This window comes from Pleurodeles waltl, chromosome 6 (assembly GCF_031143425.1).
Source record: "Pleurodeles waltl isolate 20211129_DDA chromosome 6, aPleWal1.hap1.20221129, whole genome shotgun sequence".
Lineage (NCBI taxonomy): Eukaryota > Metazoa > Chordata > Amphibia > Caudata > Salamandridae > Pleurodeles > Pleurodeles waltl.
Window position 1 is genome coordinate 1,401,197,665 of NC_090445.1, and position 20,955 is coordinate 1,401,218,619.

The 20,955-nt window shown below is 42.4% G+C and overlaps 1 protein-coding gene across 2 annotated transcripts in view; it reads left to right on the top strand.

Moving 5' to 3' along the window:
- The window catches only part of VPS13D (vacuolar protein sorting 13 homolog D), a 2,230,750-nt gene that overhangs the window by 227,708 nt on the left and 1,982,087 nt on the right, over window positions 1-20,955 (top strand). For both annotated transcript variants that reach the window (XM_069240741.1, XM_069240742.1), the window contains exon 15: window positions 16,921-16,996. In XM_069240741.1, the coding sequence (XP_069096842.1) occupies window positions 16,921-16,996 (76 nt within the window). The remainder of the gene's footprint in view (window positions 1-16,920; window positions 16,997-20,955) is intronic.

A 20,955-nucleotide genomic window follows, 5' to 3' on the forward strand; every position in this document is an offset into this window, starting at 1 on the left:
AGACAAAGTTTGCATGGGCCCCCATGGGTAGCATAATACATGCCTCAGCCCGTGGGTGACACCTGGTGTACCTATGCCCTTGGTACCTATGTACCATATACTACGGACTTACAGGGGTACACCAGTATGCTGGGGTGTAAAGGGTACCAAGACAGCCACATTTAGAGGAGAGAGCACAATCACTGGGTCCGGGTTAGCAGGATTCCAGCGAAAACAGTCTAAGCACACTGACAACAGGCAAAAGGTGGGGTAACCATTCCAGAAAGAGTGACTTGCAGTTGTCAAGACCTAATTCAAGCATAGTCTCTCACATTTTCCCTTTCTTTCCATTCGTTCTTTCATTCATATCTTCTAATTTTTCTATCCCACATAGTTTCTTTCCATTATGCTTTTTTGATCTCCTTTGCCCTACTCCTCGTGCTGTCAGTGCTCTCTGTTTATGCTATCTCGTTCGTACCTCTTGGTTTATTTTCTCACCTTCTCCATTCCTTACCTACATTTTCTCTCTCTGTTTTATTCCCTCCCTTCCCTAGCACCTTTCCTGCTGTCTTCATCCTTATAGCACTGTGTTACCTCTTTCCTTCTGAATGTATCTCTTTTAAACTTGTTTGAAGTTTTCCTTTTGTTTCCTCACTGCTGCTTCCCTTTTCCTCATATCATCCTTGACCCTCCTGCCTTACTAAAAAAAAAAAAAAAAATCTGTATTTTTCATGCCGATTCCCCTGTTTAAACACACTGAATGTCCGCTCTACTTTCTGGCTTTTCTAGTGTTTACATGAGGCTGTGTCTATCTTGGTCTCCATGACTATCTTCTACGTGCCCCACCAGAAAGAGGCAACAGAGCAAAGCAGGAAACATTCATAATGAAAAAGCATGCTGAATGGGAAGGATGGTCTCTAAAATTATAACTGGTGCAATGCACTGTGTGCCACCCTCTAGCCCACTGAAGTAGTTGCACCACTGATAGATATGCCCCTGGATTAGTGGTACCAGTGCTTTCTTATCGAGCACTATGCTCTCCCTTTATCTGGCCTTGTTGGGCCTCTGAGTCATGTCACTGGTGACTCCAGATGGGCCATATGGCTTCCAAGCACAGCAGTCCTATTTTTCTTGCCCTCACTTTTGCTTCGCCCCCACAGTTACTGAACATACAAGCATACCAGGATATGACACAAAAAAAGCAATTTACCTTTGGCGCACACATTAATTTGTCTAACTACCTTTCATTACAAAGCAGTGTTTTTTTGATTACAATATTTAAATCTGACTTTGCATATTTTGATATCTAAATATATATGTATAAACAGATAGATACAAATAAAGTTTTTCCATAGGAAAAGTGTTTTTTGTTTTGCCAATAACTTTGGTGCCGTTTGATGAAACTTCACAAAATGTTTTAAATTAGTACTAAAGTCAGTTCAGCTGTCGTGTTGAAAGTTTCAGGGTGATTCCTAAAGCGGGGGCCGAGAAGAAGCGAGGGGTCCCAAAATAATTACCATTAACATTCAATAGGCTTTGATCCGGCAGAAATGCAAAGCAACACCCGTGCAGAATACATGGGATAGCACAATGTAAAAACAATAAATACAAATACTAAGAATTATATTTAGTCAGAAACACTGTTGATCACAGAACTGGATTCTCTCTTAATCCTCAAAGCAGAACTAATGAAAGCAATAACGTAATGACAAATTAGTACAGTCAGTAAGCATTGTAAAAACTTCAAACTCTGTCTGGCTGAATTACAACTGTTAGCCAATAGAATGGGTCATAAAAAGTTGCCTTTATGGGCTGTATAACATCTGCAAAGAAAAAGTTAGTGGTGCATTGTGAGCTGGTTGTATCACAAGGGTAACAGGGCAAGGAAGAAAACCAATAACCTTTTAAGGAAAAGCAACAACCAATGTACAGTACCTAACCTGAAACGGGTCAAATAAAATCTGTTCCTTGTTGGGGGATCAGTACTAAATGCGGCTGAACCCCCTCAGAGGCAGCAAGCTTCAAGTGGTAACGAACTGTGTCCGTAGACTGGGGCTTTTATGTGCCTCATAAAATTGCAATGGGTGAAAAAATGAGAACAGATCTGGGACTTAGAAGCTCCAGTGATCTCATTCGGGATGTGATAGAACTGGGGAACACCCAAATTTCTTCACAAAGGCTAGCCAGGCAATGTTAGTGCTGTAATCCAGTTTCATGCAGTCTTCCAAAACACAGCAACAAACTTGGTGGATGGTGAGCTCCAAATCTTAACCAACAAAAGAAGTGGGGCTAATTTCACCACTTCCATAATAAATGGAAGGCCAAACTGTGCTTTGTGGAACTGCCACCTCCTAGCAGTCTGGCAAGAAACCTTTTTTTAGCTGTTTGCAGGTGATCACTAGTGGTATACCCCCACACCACAGATCCATAAATACCCACTGCAGTACATTTGACCTTATAGAGTGATAAAATAACTTTCACAGGGTTTTGTTTGTTTTCTAGCAAAACTGACTATGGCCTCCGCAGCACAATTTATTTTGTCCCTTCTCTGGGCAACAAGTTTAGCCCACCTAAAATTGACATCTAACAGTATTCCCAAATAGTTAAAGTTAGTCACTTTCATAGTGGCCACAACGTCTATTGTAAATCTGCGTAACCGCCTGTTCCTCGATCCCAGGGTTATAACAAAGGATTTTTTTGTAATTAACCCTTAATTTCAGGTCTATCATGAAATCATTAAAGGTATCCAGCAAAATCTGGATACCATAAACAGTGCGCGAAAGCAGCACAGCACCATCTGTGTACATTAGAGCGATCCCCAACCCTAGGCAGATTTTTGCACTTATGTTGTAAAACAAAATCAAGTGAATTGGTATAAAAAAGAAAAAGAAAAGTAGCTAACATACAGCCCTGTCTGACTCCATTCTCAACTTTAAAAGCAGGCGTGCACTCCCTATCGTGTCCAAAGCACACCTGGGCTATAGTGTCCCAGTGTAGGTGCTTTAGAAGTTCAACCAAACTCATGACAACCCCAGCCTGGCTCATTAATTCCCCTAACTGGGCCCTGACCACGAGATCGAAAGTGCTGGGAAAGTCAATAAGGCAAGATGTAGAATTGCTTTTTTGCCTTCACATATTTCCCTGAGATTAAGAGCAAGTTGAAAGTTTGTTCATCCATTCCCATACCCAGCCGAAAGTCATACTGGGCTTCAGAAAAGAAACCCCGCCCAAGCATCCAGATCTTGACAGCGGAGTCCAGCAGTGAGATAGGATAACATGCTGGATCTCCTCTGCCGGCCCTTTAAAAACCGGAACTACAATAGATTTTTACCAAGAGCTAGGGATGTCGTCGAAAGACAAGGCTCGATATACATTCATTAATAAAGGGGCCCAGAATGCGCTGTTATGCCTAAAGACATCAATAAGGACCCCATCAGGCCTAGGAGTTTTACCTGCTGCGTTTTTTTTAGGTTGAGTGCCCAAGCACTTTGACCTTTTGTAATCTATCTTTGGGCTTTTAACCACACCCGGTACGCACCCGTCACAATCACATTTCATGGGCTTGCCTTTCAAAAATCGTTTGTCATCATTGGTAAATGCTTTACTTTTGTACCTCCTTGGGGTGGTTTTATTACCACCTTGAACACCAACCTTGTGACCTGTATAATTAGACCTTTGCCGATACGTTTGACTGCGTGCAAACTTCATTTCCTTTTGTCTCTCTCCTTCGCGCTCATGCTCATGGCAGCCGTGGCACTTTGAATCGGCTCGCTTATGTCAACTGTTTTCCTTTTCATTTTCAATTTATGTGGCAAGAAAAGTCCAGTTAGGAATTTACAACGCTAATAGCTCTAACGTGAGCAAAAGCGAGACCCGTAGCATTGCAAATGCTTGTTAGAATTCCAGTGGTAGCATTGCTCACATCTATGGGAAATGAGAGTGAGTTACAGTCTTAAGATGGAGTACACATGCCTTTCGGGTTAGCAGAGGACATAGTCATAGATGGCAGGCTAGAATCTAAAGGGGTCGTGGGAAATCGATCAAATATGCCAGAAAAAAGGACAACCATTTTTCTGACTGGACATTGCACGTGATGTTAGGAGTGTTACCCTCAACAAAAAATGGGTGGTTAATCACAGCCCAGAAAGCCTTTATATCCTTTAGGTAAGATGCTTTAAATAAGTCATCCCAGGCCTTTTCCGTAATTTCATTTCTCCTGTTCTCCAGCGTTGCATTATAAGCTTTTCTAGCTAATCTGATATCCTCAATATTTGTAGATGGAGAAATAGTTGACTTTTTCAAATTTTTGAAGGCATGAATAAACCACCAATGTGGAGGAGGGGTAGAAACAGGTTTATTAATGACCAACATATGAGACCTAAAAAAACATAAAGAGTTGATACTACGCAAAACCAGTTGAGGCTCAGTTGTATCACAGAGGCAGCAATACACATCGTCATGTTTAGTTTTAACTAGATTACCAAGAAAACTTTAATGGTTCACACTGTCCCATTTAAGGTGTTTTTGTCTATTTTCATTATTGTGTAAACCTGTTGTACTCACTAAGATGGATGAGTGGACAACAGTATGGGAAAAGAAACTGCTAATAAGGGCCGGATTATGGTCACTCAGAACATAAAAGAAGATTAAGGAAACAAATACAAGGGGGACTAAACAATAGTCTAGCCTGATCTTTCCCAGTAAAAGTGGGGATTATATCCCTCTCACTTTTAACCAAGTCCATATTAAACATCAAATTATCTTTAAGTATAATATAGTTCAAGGCTTCCCCGTAGGGGCTATGAAGGAAAGGATAGATAATTTCCTTGCCAGTTAGTAAAATCACAGAAACTCCTGGAAAGGACATTTTGAAATATTAAAATCACCTGCCCATAGAATTATTACCCTCTCTGTACGACATTCTAGAAAGTAGGATATTACATTGTCTGTTTCCCAAGTGGATCTATGGGATGATTTGTTAAAAATAAATAACTAATCCGAAGGAAGGAAAAAGACCCCGGGAAGTTTAAACCCAGAACCTGAAACCATGGGGAATATTTCAGGACCACAAAAGTGGGTTAACTTTAAATTTCAATGAAATGAACACTCCTACCTCCCCCTTAGCGCGCACAGACATGGATGGTACAGCAGGGGTACAAAGAGATTAGTAGCCGTTTATGTAAAAATGTTCAATGGCCCAGGTTTCTTGACAAAAAAGCACATTGTGTTGATTTACAATGACCAATCAATTCTCATGAACCAATTTTTTGTTATTCCAGGATAATATTCGTAATCCCCTAGATCCAGGTGTAACATATGAAATGGGTATGTGGAAAATTTGAAGTTGACTCATCTGCAAATCCGTGAGGTGGTGAAACTGTTGTTTTGGCAGATTTAGAGCTCCAGAAGGGTAATCGATCATTATCAGAGAGGCTGGACAGAGGGGGGCAAATCGATTTGCAAGTGCAATGGGGCTCTGTAAGCTAAAATAGCTGTAGGCCCCCTTGGCCTCCTTTGCTGCCCCTGCCAATGGAGTGGTTGATAGAAATGTCTCAAGGGAAATTCACGGATGTCATCAGGTTAAAACATTACAAACTCCAGACAGTACAAGAGGTTATCTACCAACCGGGGGCATCTAAGGTTGATAATCACCAATCACCATGAAATGACTTTGGAGCATGACCAACCCTCCGAACAGTAATATTATCCATCAAATCAGAGCCCCATCCAGATTTCAACGCAAGCCAGTGAGCGTCTCTTCTTTTCAGAAAGAACCAGTCTTCCAAACTGTTAATACACCTGTTAGGACAGTAACATAAGGGGTGCACTCAGAAGGTAATTGAAGACAGTCCAAACGGCAGGACAGTGGCCGAACCCCTTGATTTCGTTCGTAATGATTGAACACTTGAATTACTAACTAAATTATTGTTTTCCTTGAACGGGGATGGCAGTTAGTGATAATGGTGGAGCCACCGGCATAGAAATGCTAGGACCCTGGGCAGGATGTGTATGTCCTAGCCCAACTGAATTAGAAATAGAAAATTAGGAGGACTTGACATGGAGATCATGCAGAGCTTGAACTTTCTCATTTAGAATCTTTAGTTGAGGCAAAGTAGAAGATCACAAACCGTTAAACAGAGATTCCATTCTGTCAAAAAAAGCTTTGCACACATTTTGAATAGCTGAAATAAGACCCAGCTCACATTTCAGATTTGGGGGTATTGCGTTAGTAAGCAACTGGATCTTTGAATTTGCCTTGATGCTCTTCTCTTCCTCTTTTTGGACTTGACTTAATTCCTTTTGCATTTCGAGGGAAGTGGATTAGAACTATTTGAAATGGGGCTAGTGGAACAAGCTGTGGTAATATGATTAACGTCAGATTGCACAGAGCATGGATTAACAATATACACTGTCGGCGTAAGTGCAGCATTTGCCTGTTTCTGCACAGTTGCAATGGAATCTGATGAAACAGTATGTTGGATGGCGTGCATACCTGTAGATACACATGCTGTGCATAAGCTCGCTATCTAGAGTTGGGTCTAGAGTAGTGCAACAGTGTTTTCTTCTAAGAAGCTTTTCGAGTCATGGGATCAAGTGACTCCTCCTTTCGGTAATACTGGGCATGGGCATCGAGTCCTTTGTTAGACTGTTTCTCTTCCAGGGGATCCTCATCAATAGTCCTAAACATTGAATATTCCCGCCCTTGTGCGGGGACCCCGGAGCATATATAAAATACACACATATAAAGTATGAAATATGCACGAAAAATATAAATATAGCATTTTTAGTAGACATATCTTTCATACTAAACTCATATATACTTGTGTAAAACAGCAATGCAGGCTATAATCATAAACAGGCTAAAATGCTTTATTTCTATGAAGTTTTTTGTTGTTGTTTTTTTAAATGAAATTACTAAAGAGAATAAATATCTACCCAAGCCCCCAAAACTGGGCTTAGGGAAATAAGCAGTAGTAATCACCAGAGAAAAAAAGAGAAAAAACTACATTGAACAACAATGGAGCATTCTTAGCCAATAGGCTGCATGCAGGTTAACACAGGAGAACCATAAAAACTTTGGCACCTTGCCTTTAAGACCCTGAGCACCTCCAGTATCCCACCATGCCTCAGGGGTGAAGGAAAGGTGACAGTTGGTTCACAGTTAGGCCAGTACTTTTTTACGGTGACAATCTGTGTCACTGATTCGAAAAAACAGTCTGTCCTGCACTTCTAGGAGACGTGTGTCCGGGGAGGAGGGTGGGTTGTTTATGACTTTGATGAGGATACTCCTGGAAGAGAACTAGGATTTACAGGTAAGTAACTTATCCTTCTCTTCCAGGGGATCCTCATCAATAGTCAAACATTGAATAGATTAGCAAGCCCATCCCTAAACTCTGCGGACTGTCTAATAAAAGTGCAGGAATAGATACTAATTATGCAAATACATTTCTTAGAGAGGCCTGCCCAACCTTGGCGTCTGCTCTTGCATCTGAATCTAAACAGTAATGTCTAGTAAATGTATGTACAGACTTCCATGTAGCAGCCTTACAAATCTCAGAGATTGGGACATTGTTAAGGAGGGCAGCAGTAACCGCTTTTGCCCTTGTGGAATGCGCTTTAGGCCTAGCTAGTAATTGTTTATTAGCCAGTTGGTAAGTATTAACAATACAAGACACTATCCATCTTGATATCGTTCGTTTAGATGCTGCCTCTCCTGTCCTCAAATGACCATAATTTACAAACAAGTGGTTGGAATGTCTAATCGATTTTGTCTGAATTTCGATCATCATTTCTGGAACATTCTTCCAATCAAAGCACAACTCTCACTACACCAGAGGTTACTTAAGAGGGTTATATAGAGGGAACAATAACAAAGGAAGATGAAAACCATCTACATCTAGAGGTTCCTCATCCACTACTAAACAATGGCTTAAATCAAAACATACCAACCCACACTACTCCAGTAAGGGGAAGGTTACAACTTTTTTTTTTACCCCCAATGGTCTCAAATTACCACAAATCAATGGGTACTTCAAATTACCCAAAATGGTTACTGTCTGGAGCTCATTTCCACTCCACCAAATATGCTTCCTCAAACTCACAAACTATCACAAGATCTCACTCACAGAAGAATTACATTCACTTCTAAAAGGGGTTATAGAACCAGTACCATTTGAATACCAAGAAACAGGAGTCTACTCCCTGTATTTTCTGATAACCAAAAAGAACTCTTTCATATGGACACTCTTCAGGATTTATTTCCCCTATTGCAACAAGGCGACTTCATGACAGAGTTAGACCTTAAGGACGCTTACTTTCACATTCCCATTCATCCTGCACGCAAATACCTGAGATTTCTAGTTGCAGGAAAACATTACCAATTCAAGGTATCGACAAGGTGGAGTCATAACCGCTCCCAGAGTATTCACAGAATGTCTTGCAGTAGTTGCAGCACATCTCAGAAGAAAACAAATTCATGTTTTCCCTTATTTGGACGATTGGCTTATCAAAGCCAATTCATTCACAGTGTCAAAGCCACACTCAAACTACATTTAATTTAATACACTCTCTGGGGTTCACCATAAACTACATCAAATCTCATCTGCAACCTCTCCAGATATAATCGTATCTAGGAGATACCCTCAAGACACAATTCGAACTAGCATTTCCCAACTCAGCCATTGTTCAGGCTTTTCATACATTAATTGCCACATTAAAACAGAACCAAACATACACAGTAAGAACTGTTATGAAACGTTTCGGGCTGATGGCATCTTGTATTGCCATTGTACCTCATGCCAGACTTCATATGCATCATCTTCAACAATGTCTCTCTTGTCAGTGGTCTCAGGCACAGGGTCAAATGGAAGATCTAGTTTTGTTGGACCACCAGACGCATGGCTGTCTGCATTGGTGGAACACAACAGGCCTTATGAAAGGGTGGGCCTTTTAAACCCTGTGCCTCAGATCACTCTAACAACAGATGCCTCAAACACTGGTTGAGGAGCTCATCTCCTCAACCTCACAGTTTAGAGGCTATGGGACAGTACTCAGCGGTCTCTTCACAACAATTACCTGGAACTGCAAACAGTGTTCTTAGCAATGAAAGTTTTCCTTTCACAATTGCAACCCAAGACAGTGTTGATACATACAGACAACATGACTGCCATGCACTATCGGGGGGGGGGGGCACAATCTCATCAACTGTCCCATCTTGGACAAGCTAAATGGAAATGGGCAATTCATCACCACATTCACATAGTGGCACAGTATCTCCCAGGGACAGACTTTTTTTTTCAAGTTCCTAATGAAAAAATTGTGTTAAGAACAAATCCAAAATTCCTTCCAAAGGTAATTTCACAATTCCGTATTAATACGACAATAGAATTACCAGTTTTCTTTCCACAACCAGATTCAGAAGTGAAAAGAGCTCTACATACTCTGGATGTTAAAAGGGCTCTTATGTATTATATAGATAGAACAAAAGATTTTAGGAAAACAAAACAACTTTTTATGGCTTTCTCTTTACCACACAAAGGAGAACCTATATCTAAAACAACTATAGCTAGATGGATAGTCAAATGTATTCAGACTTGTACTTGTACCACCTAGAGCACACTCCACTAGGAAAAAAAAAGTGCATCAATGGCTTTTTTAGGTAACATATCTATAGCAGATATTTGTAAAGCAGCAACATTGTCTACACCACACACATTTACGAAACATTATTGTGTAGACGTCTTTGCACAACAGCAGGCAAATCTTGGACAAGCTGTACTCAAAACACTCTTTCAAACAATTGCAGCTCCTGCACGCTAGCCACCACTTTATGGAGAGACTGCTTTACAGTCTAAGCACAGCATGTGTATCTACAGCTACAGATGTCATTGAAAGGAAAATGTTACTTACCAGTAGACATCTGTTCCGTGGCATGTAGTACTGTAGATTTACATGCACCCTTCCTCCTCCCTGACGCTTGTCAACATTGCAATTTTGTAATATGTAAATAATGTACATATGTAAATACATAGCATGGACATCTTTTCTATTCTTCTCTCAATTTTTCACTACTTCAGTCTCCCGCCTGCGGAGAACAATCTAACAAAGGATTCGATGTCCATGCTCAGTATTACTGAGAGGAGAAGTCACTCGATCCTGTGACTCACAAAGCTTCTTCGAAGAAAAACAAGTTCTACTACTCTGAACCCAACACTAGATGGCGAGCTTATGCACAGCATGTGAATCTACAGCACTACATGCCATCCATCAGGTACTGGTAAGTAACATTTTCCTTTCTTCCGCTATACAACATGATGTGGAGCTTGATGGTATATGAATCAGTTTTTGAACCTCATTGATGCAGGTTTAAGCTAACTCGAGTTCTGTAGAAATAGCCCCCATTGCATTTGACAAGTATGAGGTGATAAGGGGGGAGGAAACAGTGCCCTTAGGGACAGTAGAAATGGACTGGGTGAGTTTTTTTTTGTTGCCCATGGCAGACTTGTAAAACCTATTGTAAGTCTCTATCGAGCTGGAAATGAGACCCAAAGGGGGGGCCCGGCCCGGTCTTGCACAGCTGTGGATGTGTGTAGACGGGCACACCCTTGGCCCGGGTACGGCCCAGGTTCGCCCGCGCAGGAGAACCGTGGTGTTCTTAAATAGCCAAATGCTTAATTGCCTGCGCTGGTCTGTTTTAAAGAATCATCAAAACTTCTTATGCTTGGACATTGCAAAGCACTTTTGTTCTCTCTGACGTTCGACCTTCAGAATCTATTGGAAATCCTTGTTGGAGGTTTTTGCATTGCTTGTCTTTCTAATGTATTATCTTATTGTAGTGACTGTGACAAGTTTTTTTTTTTTTTTTTGGTTATCTTCTGTTGAGAACAGAGCATGTTGGTCTCCCCTTTAACTGCTAAGAGTATGTAAAATGAGGTAGAAGCCCATATTTGCCACAGAGAGGGACCCTATGGGGAGGGTTGGCTGCAGGGCCTGACCACAGGCCAGGCCCTGTGGCCAGCCTCTGCTGTGCATGGCCAAAGGCCGTGCACGGCAGTGGTTGGAAAAATATTACGTATAGAAGTTTGTTGAAAAAAACAAAGGTTACAAGGACGTTATTGTTAGGAAATAGAAGTTAAAAAAAAACCCATAAAAATTCTCTGAAAAACCCAAAGGTTAAAGGAATATTATAGTTAGGATCTGAATTCACACGAACAAAACCGTAGAAAATTCAGCTGTTATAGTTAGTTATTTCAAGTACCTATAACTTGTGCCCTAAGGTAACTATAACTCTCACCATGCACTGCTAATGACCCCAGATATTACATCATTCTTAACAACTTCTGTGACATAATTAATAATATCACTGTAACATTTGCAGTAAAATTATTGATGTGAAAACTGTGCATGGCGAGGTTGCAACTCTCATTCAGGCCAGACAGTAACAACAAAACTATTGGACAAGGACGAGCAACTTCTTTGGCTTAAGTTCATGTCCGCAGCTGGCTTTTTTTTTTGTTAACTATCCATAGAGCTCGAATTCAATAGCATGAATGCTTCCCCAATAAATTTCATACATCTAGCTAACAACTGTACATTAGCACCGCTCAAGAATGCTGTAACCACTTTGCTGCATTAAATGATGCCCAAGCGCCTGAATATCACTTTTCGCCAGTAGCATCTTAGGCTCTTAAGGGCGGGGCTAAGGCAAATGATGTGCATCAAAGATTCCTTTCTAAAATTGCACAGTCAACAGTTATGCTCTGTAGAGCCTTTTAGAAGCCCAAATTTCTAAGCTTTCAGGGAATTTAACTGAATTGCACCCTCAGAAACAAAAATGTGAGTGACAGTTTTATAGAGCAGGATAGTTAGGAAACTTCCCCTGGTCACTGTAGAACATTGCACATAAGTCAGCGTGGGCTTTTTGAGCTAGCTCTTGCAAATCTTCTTACCTCTATTTTATTTTTGTGTTTTATTTTGCATTTTTGAAGTTAACTTTGGGTGCAGATTTTGTTCAAAGGTACTTTTGGCTCCCATAAGTTCCACTGTAGTTCACGCATTGGATTCCCATCTGAATTTCTCTTTCTGAGTACCAAACCAAATCAAACTTTGAGGAATCCTTTACTGACCGCCTTGAGCTTGGAGTAGTAACCCAGAAACTGAGCTCTTATAATGATGGGTTGTTTACTTAGTCCAAATTCCAGTTGTATTTGAGACAACAGAGCAGAGACAAAACAAGCTTCTATAGCATGGGGTTTGCGCTTTGTCATTTGTCTATGAATCAACTAAATTGTTGAATATCACAGAGCCATAAGTTAATATTGGCATAAACTTGGCCTCAATCACTTTACACATACCGGTGTGATCTGGTCTGTGCATCTTTATTGCCAGTTTTTTAATGCTCATCATCATGGACAAGGCAGTTCCTTTTAAAGCTGAGAGCTGTGCTACGTGTGACCCACAGTGATTAAAATGAAAGTCCAGGAACTTTAGACTTGAAACTTGCTCCAGAACTACCTCATTCATGGTAAACTTAGATTTAAGGGTAGAGTTGTTGCTCCTGGCACCACATACCATAATTTTCGTTTTTGAGTGGTTGATTGCTAGTTTGTTGTCCTTGCAGTACAAGGAAAGAGCCTCTAATGAATGGTGCAGCTTCACAGTAGTGTGGTCAAATAGCAGTGTATCATCCATGTATTGGAGAAAATGGATGTGTGTGCCCACAAACTTTGGAGGAATGGCGCAGACTGAAGCTTAGGCATTGTTTATATCTGGCACATAAATATTAAACAAAAGTTGGCCTAAAATTTTTTCTTGTTTACCACTGGAGTTAGTCGAGATCTTATAGGTTGTAACTCTGTTTGCTGATGGTTTTACTGGTTCCCAGGTTCTGGTATAGAGACTCCTTATGGCTCCGAAGAGTTTCTGAAATGCCCCACTTGATCAGTTTTTGCCAGAGTATTGGTCTGTCCACTTTGTCAAACATAGTGATGAAGTCAGTAGATGCTACATAGAGCGGTGGGGTGTCTTTGATGTTAGCGGCATAAATTAGAGAGGAAAGGATAGTTAAATTGTCTTCAGTTCCGTGACTGTTTCTAAAGCCTGATTGAGTGATAGCAATTTTGAGTAATGGGAATTCTATTAAGCCATTCTTCAAGCTCGTTATTCAGGATTTTTGAGAAACATTTGCCCTCTATGTCAAGGAGGGCAATTAACCTGAAATTGGCCTGTTGATCGTATGCAGCCGTTTTAGGGTCGAGACTGCAAGTGCATGTGCTAGAGCATGCATCTCGCATGTGAGACTCTGTTGTGTTCAGTATAGGGCTTAGGGCTTTGGAGCCTGTCGCTCACCATTTCTTGCTTTGCGTGATACTCTTCTTCATAGCCTTGTAATTCGTAAAGGCACGCCTGGCATTATTTCTGTTTCTCTGTGTGGAGCCAGGATCAAGCACTAATTGATGTAACTTAATTAGTGCCCATCCACTGCTCCCGAAGCGAATGAGGTACCATTTTTTTCATTTTAACTTCCAGTGTCCCGCAAACATAAGGCTGGTGACTGGCAAAAACATGCCCAGCAGGAAAAACAAAATTGCAAAGTTTTTTTTTTTTTTAAAGCTAACTTTATTTTATTTTGCCTAGTCGTCTTTTCTCAGCTTCTTCTCATGTTTATTTTTTGTTTTTGCTCATATGCGCTTTTGTCTTGTGAATTGGCGTTAAAATGGCGCCTCTACAGCACTTTGTTCAGTAAGGTACAATTCTTGAAGAGGGGGCTTAGCAAGGAGGCTGATTTAAACATTCTGGTTGGCAGACCATTTGGTCCTAAGACTCCAGCTGAGATAAATGATGTTGTAGGATCTTGTTTTTGTCAGACAATACTTAGCTCCAGTGCTCCAGCTTTCCTTGGACGTGGCCCTGCTTGTCATCTGGTGGGTGTGCAAGCCCTGGTTCATCTTCCACAAAATTGTAGAGATTCGAGATGCATTCAGTCGGCTTAACAGCAGTAATTGAAGGGGAGATCTTCAGGTTGTTTTTGCTTTTTTTTCCTGTAATAATTTCCAGAATTTAGCATAGGTTTTGTCTTTTGAGGCCTCGTCTAGTTCAATCCACTGTACTTCCTCCTCTTGTCTGGCAACTTCCAGTGCTTTGGCCCAATAAGTTTTCCTTTCCTTCCTGATCTCGTCTGGTCTCAAAGGAGTACTTCTGTTCTTGCGTGCTTCTTTCAGGCGCTTGTAGATTTTAAGTTTAAGTTATCTTACTGCCGGCTGGCAGTTCCTGGTTCATCTGCCTCCTGGGGCACTCTCCTTGCCAGAGAACATCTTAAGCAGCTTCGCCAGGTATTAGGCCCAGTGTCAGGGAGATGATAAATACTCCCTTGAACCAATATTTAGGACTTCCATCAATTCCTCTTTTTTTCCCTACTGACGGCGTTATATACCATTTTATTATTAGCAGCCCACAGGCGCCTTCTTCATTGCCATTTAACATTTGAGGTAGTCTAGTGATTTCACTGGAAAGAGTGCAAAGTAGTATTTGCGTGGTCACTGGCCAAAACCTGGCAGTTCCTTACCTAGGAAAAATTCTGGGTGGATACCCAAATATAATCAATCAGCTAGAAACTCAAGCTCGTTGTATGTGTACAGGATGCTGGTTGGTCCAAAACGCTTCTTCCATTAAGGGCTCTAAGGCCCATAGTGTTGAGAGTTGTGGCAAATTTTTCTCCTGCCTTATCCTTTATTATTTTCCCCAGCACAATTTCAGGAACATGCCAAGCAGTATTATCTTCTTTTTACCACAGGGGACGTCTACAGTTCTGAGGAGAAACAAATCAGTCTCCCACCATTAACCACCAGTCTGCAGGAAATTGTTGCTGTAAGGGTTTGATGGTATTTGAAATTTCTTTGGTATATAATTTTTTATTGGGCTATTTTGGATTTATGTTAATGCTTCAGATGACCATATGGGGTGCTTTTCTGCCCTGCTCCATATTTCCAGCTGTGACCTGCATGAAAATATAATCCCTCAGGCCACTTGCTAGCACTTTAACTCTAGTGCTTTGTGTATCTGTATGGTGACTTCTCCCGATGGGTGTCCCCCTTTGGCTGAAGGTTCAGCTGCTTTTGCAAATTCAAAGTGATGCTGCCAATTAGTGGAACTCGATTGCTAAGTTTCTTGCAGGCAGGTTGTTTTTTTTCACAGATTTCTTCCATTGCGCCATTTTCGGCCAGGAGGTAATTGAGACCTTGAACATTCATGAACACAGCTGCAGGACCAAATTCTGAGTGAGAGAAATCATGTGTACTGATTTGGTAAGTTGCTGGTTTGTGGTGTATATAGGATACAGACATTCACTGGTTGCTGGGGGCCAACCAGTAAGCTCTTTTATTGGCAGCGAGTTCCATAGAGATCAAGAGTCTATAGGAGTTTTGGATATAAAAAAAAAAAAATTGTGGGCCCATGGAGCAACAAAGGACAGTCCTGCAGACGATACTGGTGACTAATTATGGCCAACGACCAAGGATATTCTGGTTTTGCCATTTTGCGAATGCCCACTTAGCCAATACTTTATAGAATGGTTCATCAGTGCTGTGAGGATTTTCAGAGACTGACATTGAAACTTACGGAGCACTACTATTTTGTGAGCACAGCCCATCTAGCTTAAGTGATTGAGAGTGTAATCCTTAGAGCAGAGGTCTTCAAATTGGGGGGCCTCAAGTGATCCCGGGGGGTGCAAACCTCTGGCCAAAAGAAGCATTATACAGATAACAGGCCTTTGTTTTAAGCAGAAGCATGTTATTGCATTTTTAAAAAGGTAACAGTACTTAACTGCAATGTTTAAATAGGTCTAGGCATATTTAAACATTGCCATCTTTATAAAATAATTGTGAAAAATTATGAGGGGGGCCCAATGATTTTTATTTTTCAATTGGGGGGGGGGGCAGAGAGAAATACAGCTGGCTTGAGAATCAGAAGTCTAATATCTAGAGTTTTAGCAAATATTTTATTATCTGTTATTGCGCGATGGAGGTCTGTATGATTCACATTTAAAATCCACCTTAGCAGACTTCAGCCTTGTAACAGTGAATGCTTCCCACTGTGTCATTCGCAACAGTCACTGTGCTCTAGGGTCATTAAACATTGATAGAAAATGGGGGAAAAAGATGAATTGATTCTGTATAGAGCTCCACACACTTCTGGGCACAAGTCTGCTATGCGTTTCACAGACAGCTTTTTTAATCACAATGAGGTTGGTTGTCTTAGCGGTTCCTAATCTCCTTAGTCCAGATGGGGTATTGCGACCTTGTTCATATAAAACATTTGCATCCTCCACTGACTTACAGAATCTAGTGGAATATAAACCCCTATAGAAAGATTTAATGTATCCTAATGTTCCCACTGTATCAAAGCCCTCCATATCATCATTCTTTTCTTTGCCTTCAGTATACCTCAATGCCTGTTTTTCCAGAACCAACAGCCCAATGAAGGACCATGATGCTCCCCTGCACCATAAACTTTGGGTGCTGCACGTTTGCCAAGAAATGTAACCTCCTAGTTTGCAGTGTTGTGGAACTCTTAACAGCTTTGTGTTTAGGTCTTTTAGAAGTGACTGGTCTCCAAACCTGGCATGGCAAGTTTCTGTGCCTCAGAATTTTGCCTCTAGATGGGACCATATTGACATCACCACTCTACTGTGGTTAGAAATACAAGAGTCTCTTACTGATGCTTTAAAAGTCTTCCAAATTAGGTTCCATGGAATTTTGTTCTTGTTGGTGCTGACTGTGTGTAGTTTAAAAGAAGCTGCTGCATATATTTGAAAGCCACTTGTGCTCATCTTGCAATTATTTTGGGGGGTGGGGGTTGGAATTGCATTTTTATTTCTGATATTTTGTAATTTTTGTTTATTGTTATTTTATATTTATTTCATTCTCTTTCTATTTTTGTTCACAGTTAAAAGAAGTTGGCAGTGTCTCTCAATCCTCTGGTGTGCAAACAACATCATCAGAATCACCTGATCATATCAATGGTAGGTATTTTTCAGTGCTGAGTGTAGAGGTGTTTCACTAATCATCTTCTGTTTTCAAAACAAGTGGAACAACAAGGCCATATAAATCATAGTATTTATTTGAATTAGAGCAGCATATTGTATTATTCTTTTACAAGTAACCAGAGGACCTAAGAATTAAAGCTAATAGGAAGTATCACTTTGTTTCATTAGGATATACAAAGGGTATATACTCATTTAGAATCAAACGCATATCCTGCTGAATGCCATGGACTCCTTTGAGCCTCTAGGCACAAACATATCACACTAGTGGGGTCGGGGTACTTACTCCCCTATAAGCCACCCCTAGGTATTTTAAGACCATGTGGTGCCCTGTGAAAGAAAAACCATACTGGGTTACCACGCTGGTTTGTAAGTTATTTTATGGCTCCTAGGTCAGAAAAGTGCCTCCCTCATCCTAGAGTGTAGTACACCTCTCATGAAACCAAAGTTTTTGGAGAGCAAGGGGATTTCCTATGACGAAGCATGACACCTAGTAGGTGTGGGAAGACATTCCGTCAAACTTGTTGTGTGTGTCAAAAAACGTGACTGTAAAAAATATGGAACAATAATATGTTTTAAAACCTGGCTCGTCTTTGAGGCCCTAAGCCTCTAGTTCTCTCTTAGGGGATTTCCTTGATAGGTCATAAGCCCTGAATATTCTAGCAGTTTTTTTTTTAATATATCTTTTTTAATGTATCTTCTTAGGTGGGGATTTTTGCCTTTCTCCAGAAAGGCCTGAAAAGGCACTTAAGAGACAGATAATGCAGCCCATATAAAAAGGATCTACTAGCCCAATTCCCCATCATGAAGTAAAAAAAAAAAAATGGGCCAATACATCAAAAATTTATAAGTTTAAGATGTTTTGCAAACAGTATAAATCTCCTTCACAAACCCCTTTTAATGATAGAGATGAGGGAGAGCTGGACAGAGTAGCATCATAGGCTGCCATTCTAACGCAAAAATAAAAGCTGTGACTTTTAAGAACCCAGAGACCACCAGTATCCCAATATGCTCAGCTGGTGGCAGATGCTTCAGTTCTTTTTTCTGGCTCCTCGACCCTTTACAGGTTTTTTCACAGAAATGTTCTGTCAGAAATTATTGCATGCAAAAGGTGTCTGCAGGCCTGCCATTGTAGCCTGTGTGAAAAGGTGCATGCCTCCTTTCACCCACTACACCAGGTCACTGTAAGTCACCCCTATGGTAGGCCCTCCTACCACAGAGGGCAGGGTGCAAGTCCTTGTGTGTGAGGGCACCTCTGCATGAGCAAAGGTGCCCCTACGAACTCCAACTCCATTGCCCTGGACTTCGTAAGTGCAGGGAAGCCATTTTACCAGTGTACTGGGCACAGGTCACTCACTACCTGTGTCCAGCTACATAATGGTAACTCCGAACCATCAAACGTGTTGGACTTATACCCCAGTACTGTTGCCAGTATTGGTTGCATGATTCAATGCATTATGGGGGTTCTTTAGAGGACCCCCAGTATTGCTACTACCAGTCTTCTAGGGTTTCCAGGCAGCCTGCATTGCTACCATCCCTTAGACAGGTTTCTGCCCTCCTGCTGCTTGACCAGCTCAAGCAGGGGAAGGCAGAATAAAGGCTTTCCTGTAGGAGAGGGAGGCAACACACTCTCCCTTGGAAATAGGTGTTACATGGCTTGGGAGGGGGTAGCCACCAGTTTGCTTTAAAGGTCACATTTGGTTCCCGCCTTGCATCAACTGTTTTGCACCAGTCCAGGGACTCCCGGTCCCTGCTTGGGCGCGAAACTAGACAAAGGAAAGGAAAATGACCATTTCCCTGTTCATCACCACCACTCATAAGTATTCTAGTGTTGTGTTACCATAATAAAGTACCTTTATTTTGTAACACTGTGGGGTTCTTTATTGTGTGATGAGTGCTGTGTAACTATATTGGTATTGCGTAAGTGTAGGAAAATGCCACTGTTGGCATTGTTACCCCCTAACTTTTTGCCTTTTGTTTATGCCAGCTTTGATTGAAAGTGTGCTGGGGCCCTGCTAACCCGGCCCCAGCACCAGTGTTCCTTCCCTAAAACTGTATTGTTGTCTCCACAATTGACACAGCCCTGGCACACAGATAAGTCCCTTGTAAAAAGTACCCCTGATACCAAGGGCCCTGTAGCCAGGGAAAATCTCTAAGGGCTGTAGCATGCATTATGCCACCCTGGGGACCCTTCATTCAGCACGTGCACACTGCCTCACAGCTTGTGTGTGCTGGTGGGGAGAAAAAGACTAAGTCGACATGGCACTCCCCTCAGAGTGCCATGACCACAATCCACTGCTGGTGGCATAGGTAAGCCACCCCTCTAGCAGGCCTTACAGCCCTAAGGCAGGGTTCACTATACCACAGGTGAGGGCATAGCTGCACGAGCACTATGCCCCTACTGTGCCTAAGCCGATTCTTACACATTGTAAGTGCAGGGTTGCCATATCGACTATATGGTCTGGGAGTTTGTCAAACACGAACTCCACAGTTCTATAATGGCAACACTGAATACTAGAAAGTTTGGTATCAAACTTCTCAGCACAATAAATCCACACTGATGCCAGTGTGGGATTTATTGAGAAATGCACACAGAGGGCTTCTTAGAGATGCCCTCTGCTACCAGCCCAACTGCTAGTGCTAGGCTGACCGGTCTCTGCCAGCCTGCCACTTCCAGACCAATTTCTGGCCACATGGGGTGAGTGCCTTTGGGCACTTTGGGTCCAGGAACAAAGCCTGTCCTGGGTGGAGGTGCTTCACACCTCCCCCCCTCCAGGAACTGTAACACCTGGTGGTGAGCCTCAAAGGCTCAAGCCTGGTGTTATAGCGCCCCAGGACACTTCAGCTAGTGGAGATGCCCGCCCCCCCGGGACCAGCCCCCACTTTTGGCAGCAAGTCCGGGGAGATAATGAGGAAAACTGATGAGTCACCCCCTCAGCCAGGTCCACCCCTAGGGTGACCAGAGCTGAAGTGACCTCCTCCTTAGAAAATCCTCCATCTTGTTTTGGATGATTAAGCCCATTAGGAGTAGAGATGTGCCCCCCTCCCTAAAGAGAGGAGGTACAAGAAGGATGTAAACACCCTCAGGGACAGTAGCCTTTGGCTACTGCCCTCTAGCCCTAACACACCCCTAAATGTAGTATATAGGGGCGACCCTGAACCCAGGAAATCAGATTCCTGACAACCTACAAAGAAGAAGGACTGCCTAGGTGAACAATACCGCAGAGAAGAAGGAAGACGACAACTGCTTTGGCCCCAGCCCTACCGGCCTGTTTCCAACTTCATAGAACCTGCACCAGCGGTGCATTCCTGCGGGCCCAGCGACCCCTGCTGACTCAGAGGACTGCCCTGCAACTACATAGGACCAAGAAACTCCTGTGGACAGCGGACCGGTCCAACCAAGCAAGAAGAAACCATCTTTAAAGGGACTCTCACCTCACTCCAGAAGCGTGAGTCCCCACCACTCTGTACCCGACACCCCTGGCCTGTGTCCAGAGAAACCAACAGTGGCGGCCCGTCCTTTAGGGCGGAGGGCCCCCCCCCCCCCCCCACCTTTTGCCCCCCCCATGAAGAGTGACTGTCAGGCTGAACAAAGGTCAGCCTGACAGAAACTCTTCATGTTCAGGTCAGGCAGCCAGGAGTAGACATGCGCGATTTACGCAGACTCCTGGCTGCCTGAGCTGAACTTTGCTGGGCTGAGGAGATCACAGCTCCTATGGGCGTGACCTCCTCGGCCCTGCAAAGGTGCCTCGAGGCCCTCCCCTGGGTGACGAGGAAAGCGTCACCAATTGACACTCTCCCTGGGCGCTTCAGGTTTGACCCCTGAAGTGCCTAGGGCGAGTGTCAATCAGTGACACTTCGTCACAGAGTGGGGTGGGGTCAGCAGTCACACTGACCCATTCCCACTCTGTGACGAGGCTGGGTCTGCTGCTTTCCCT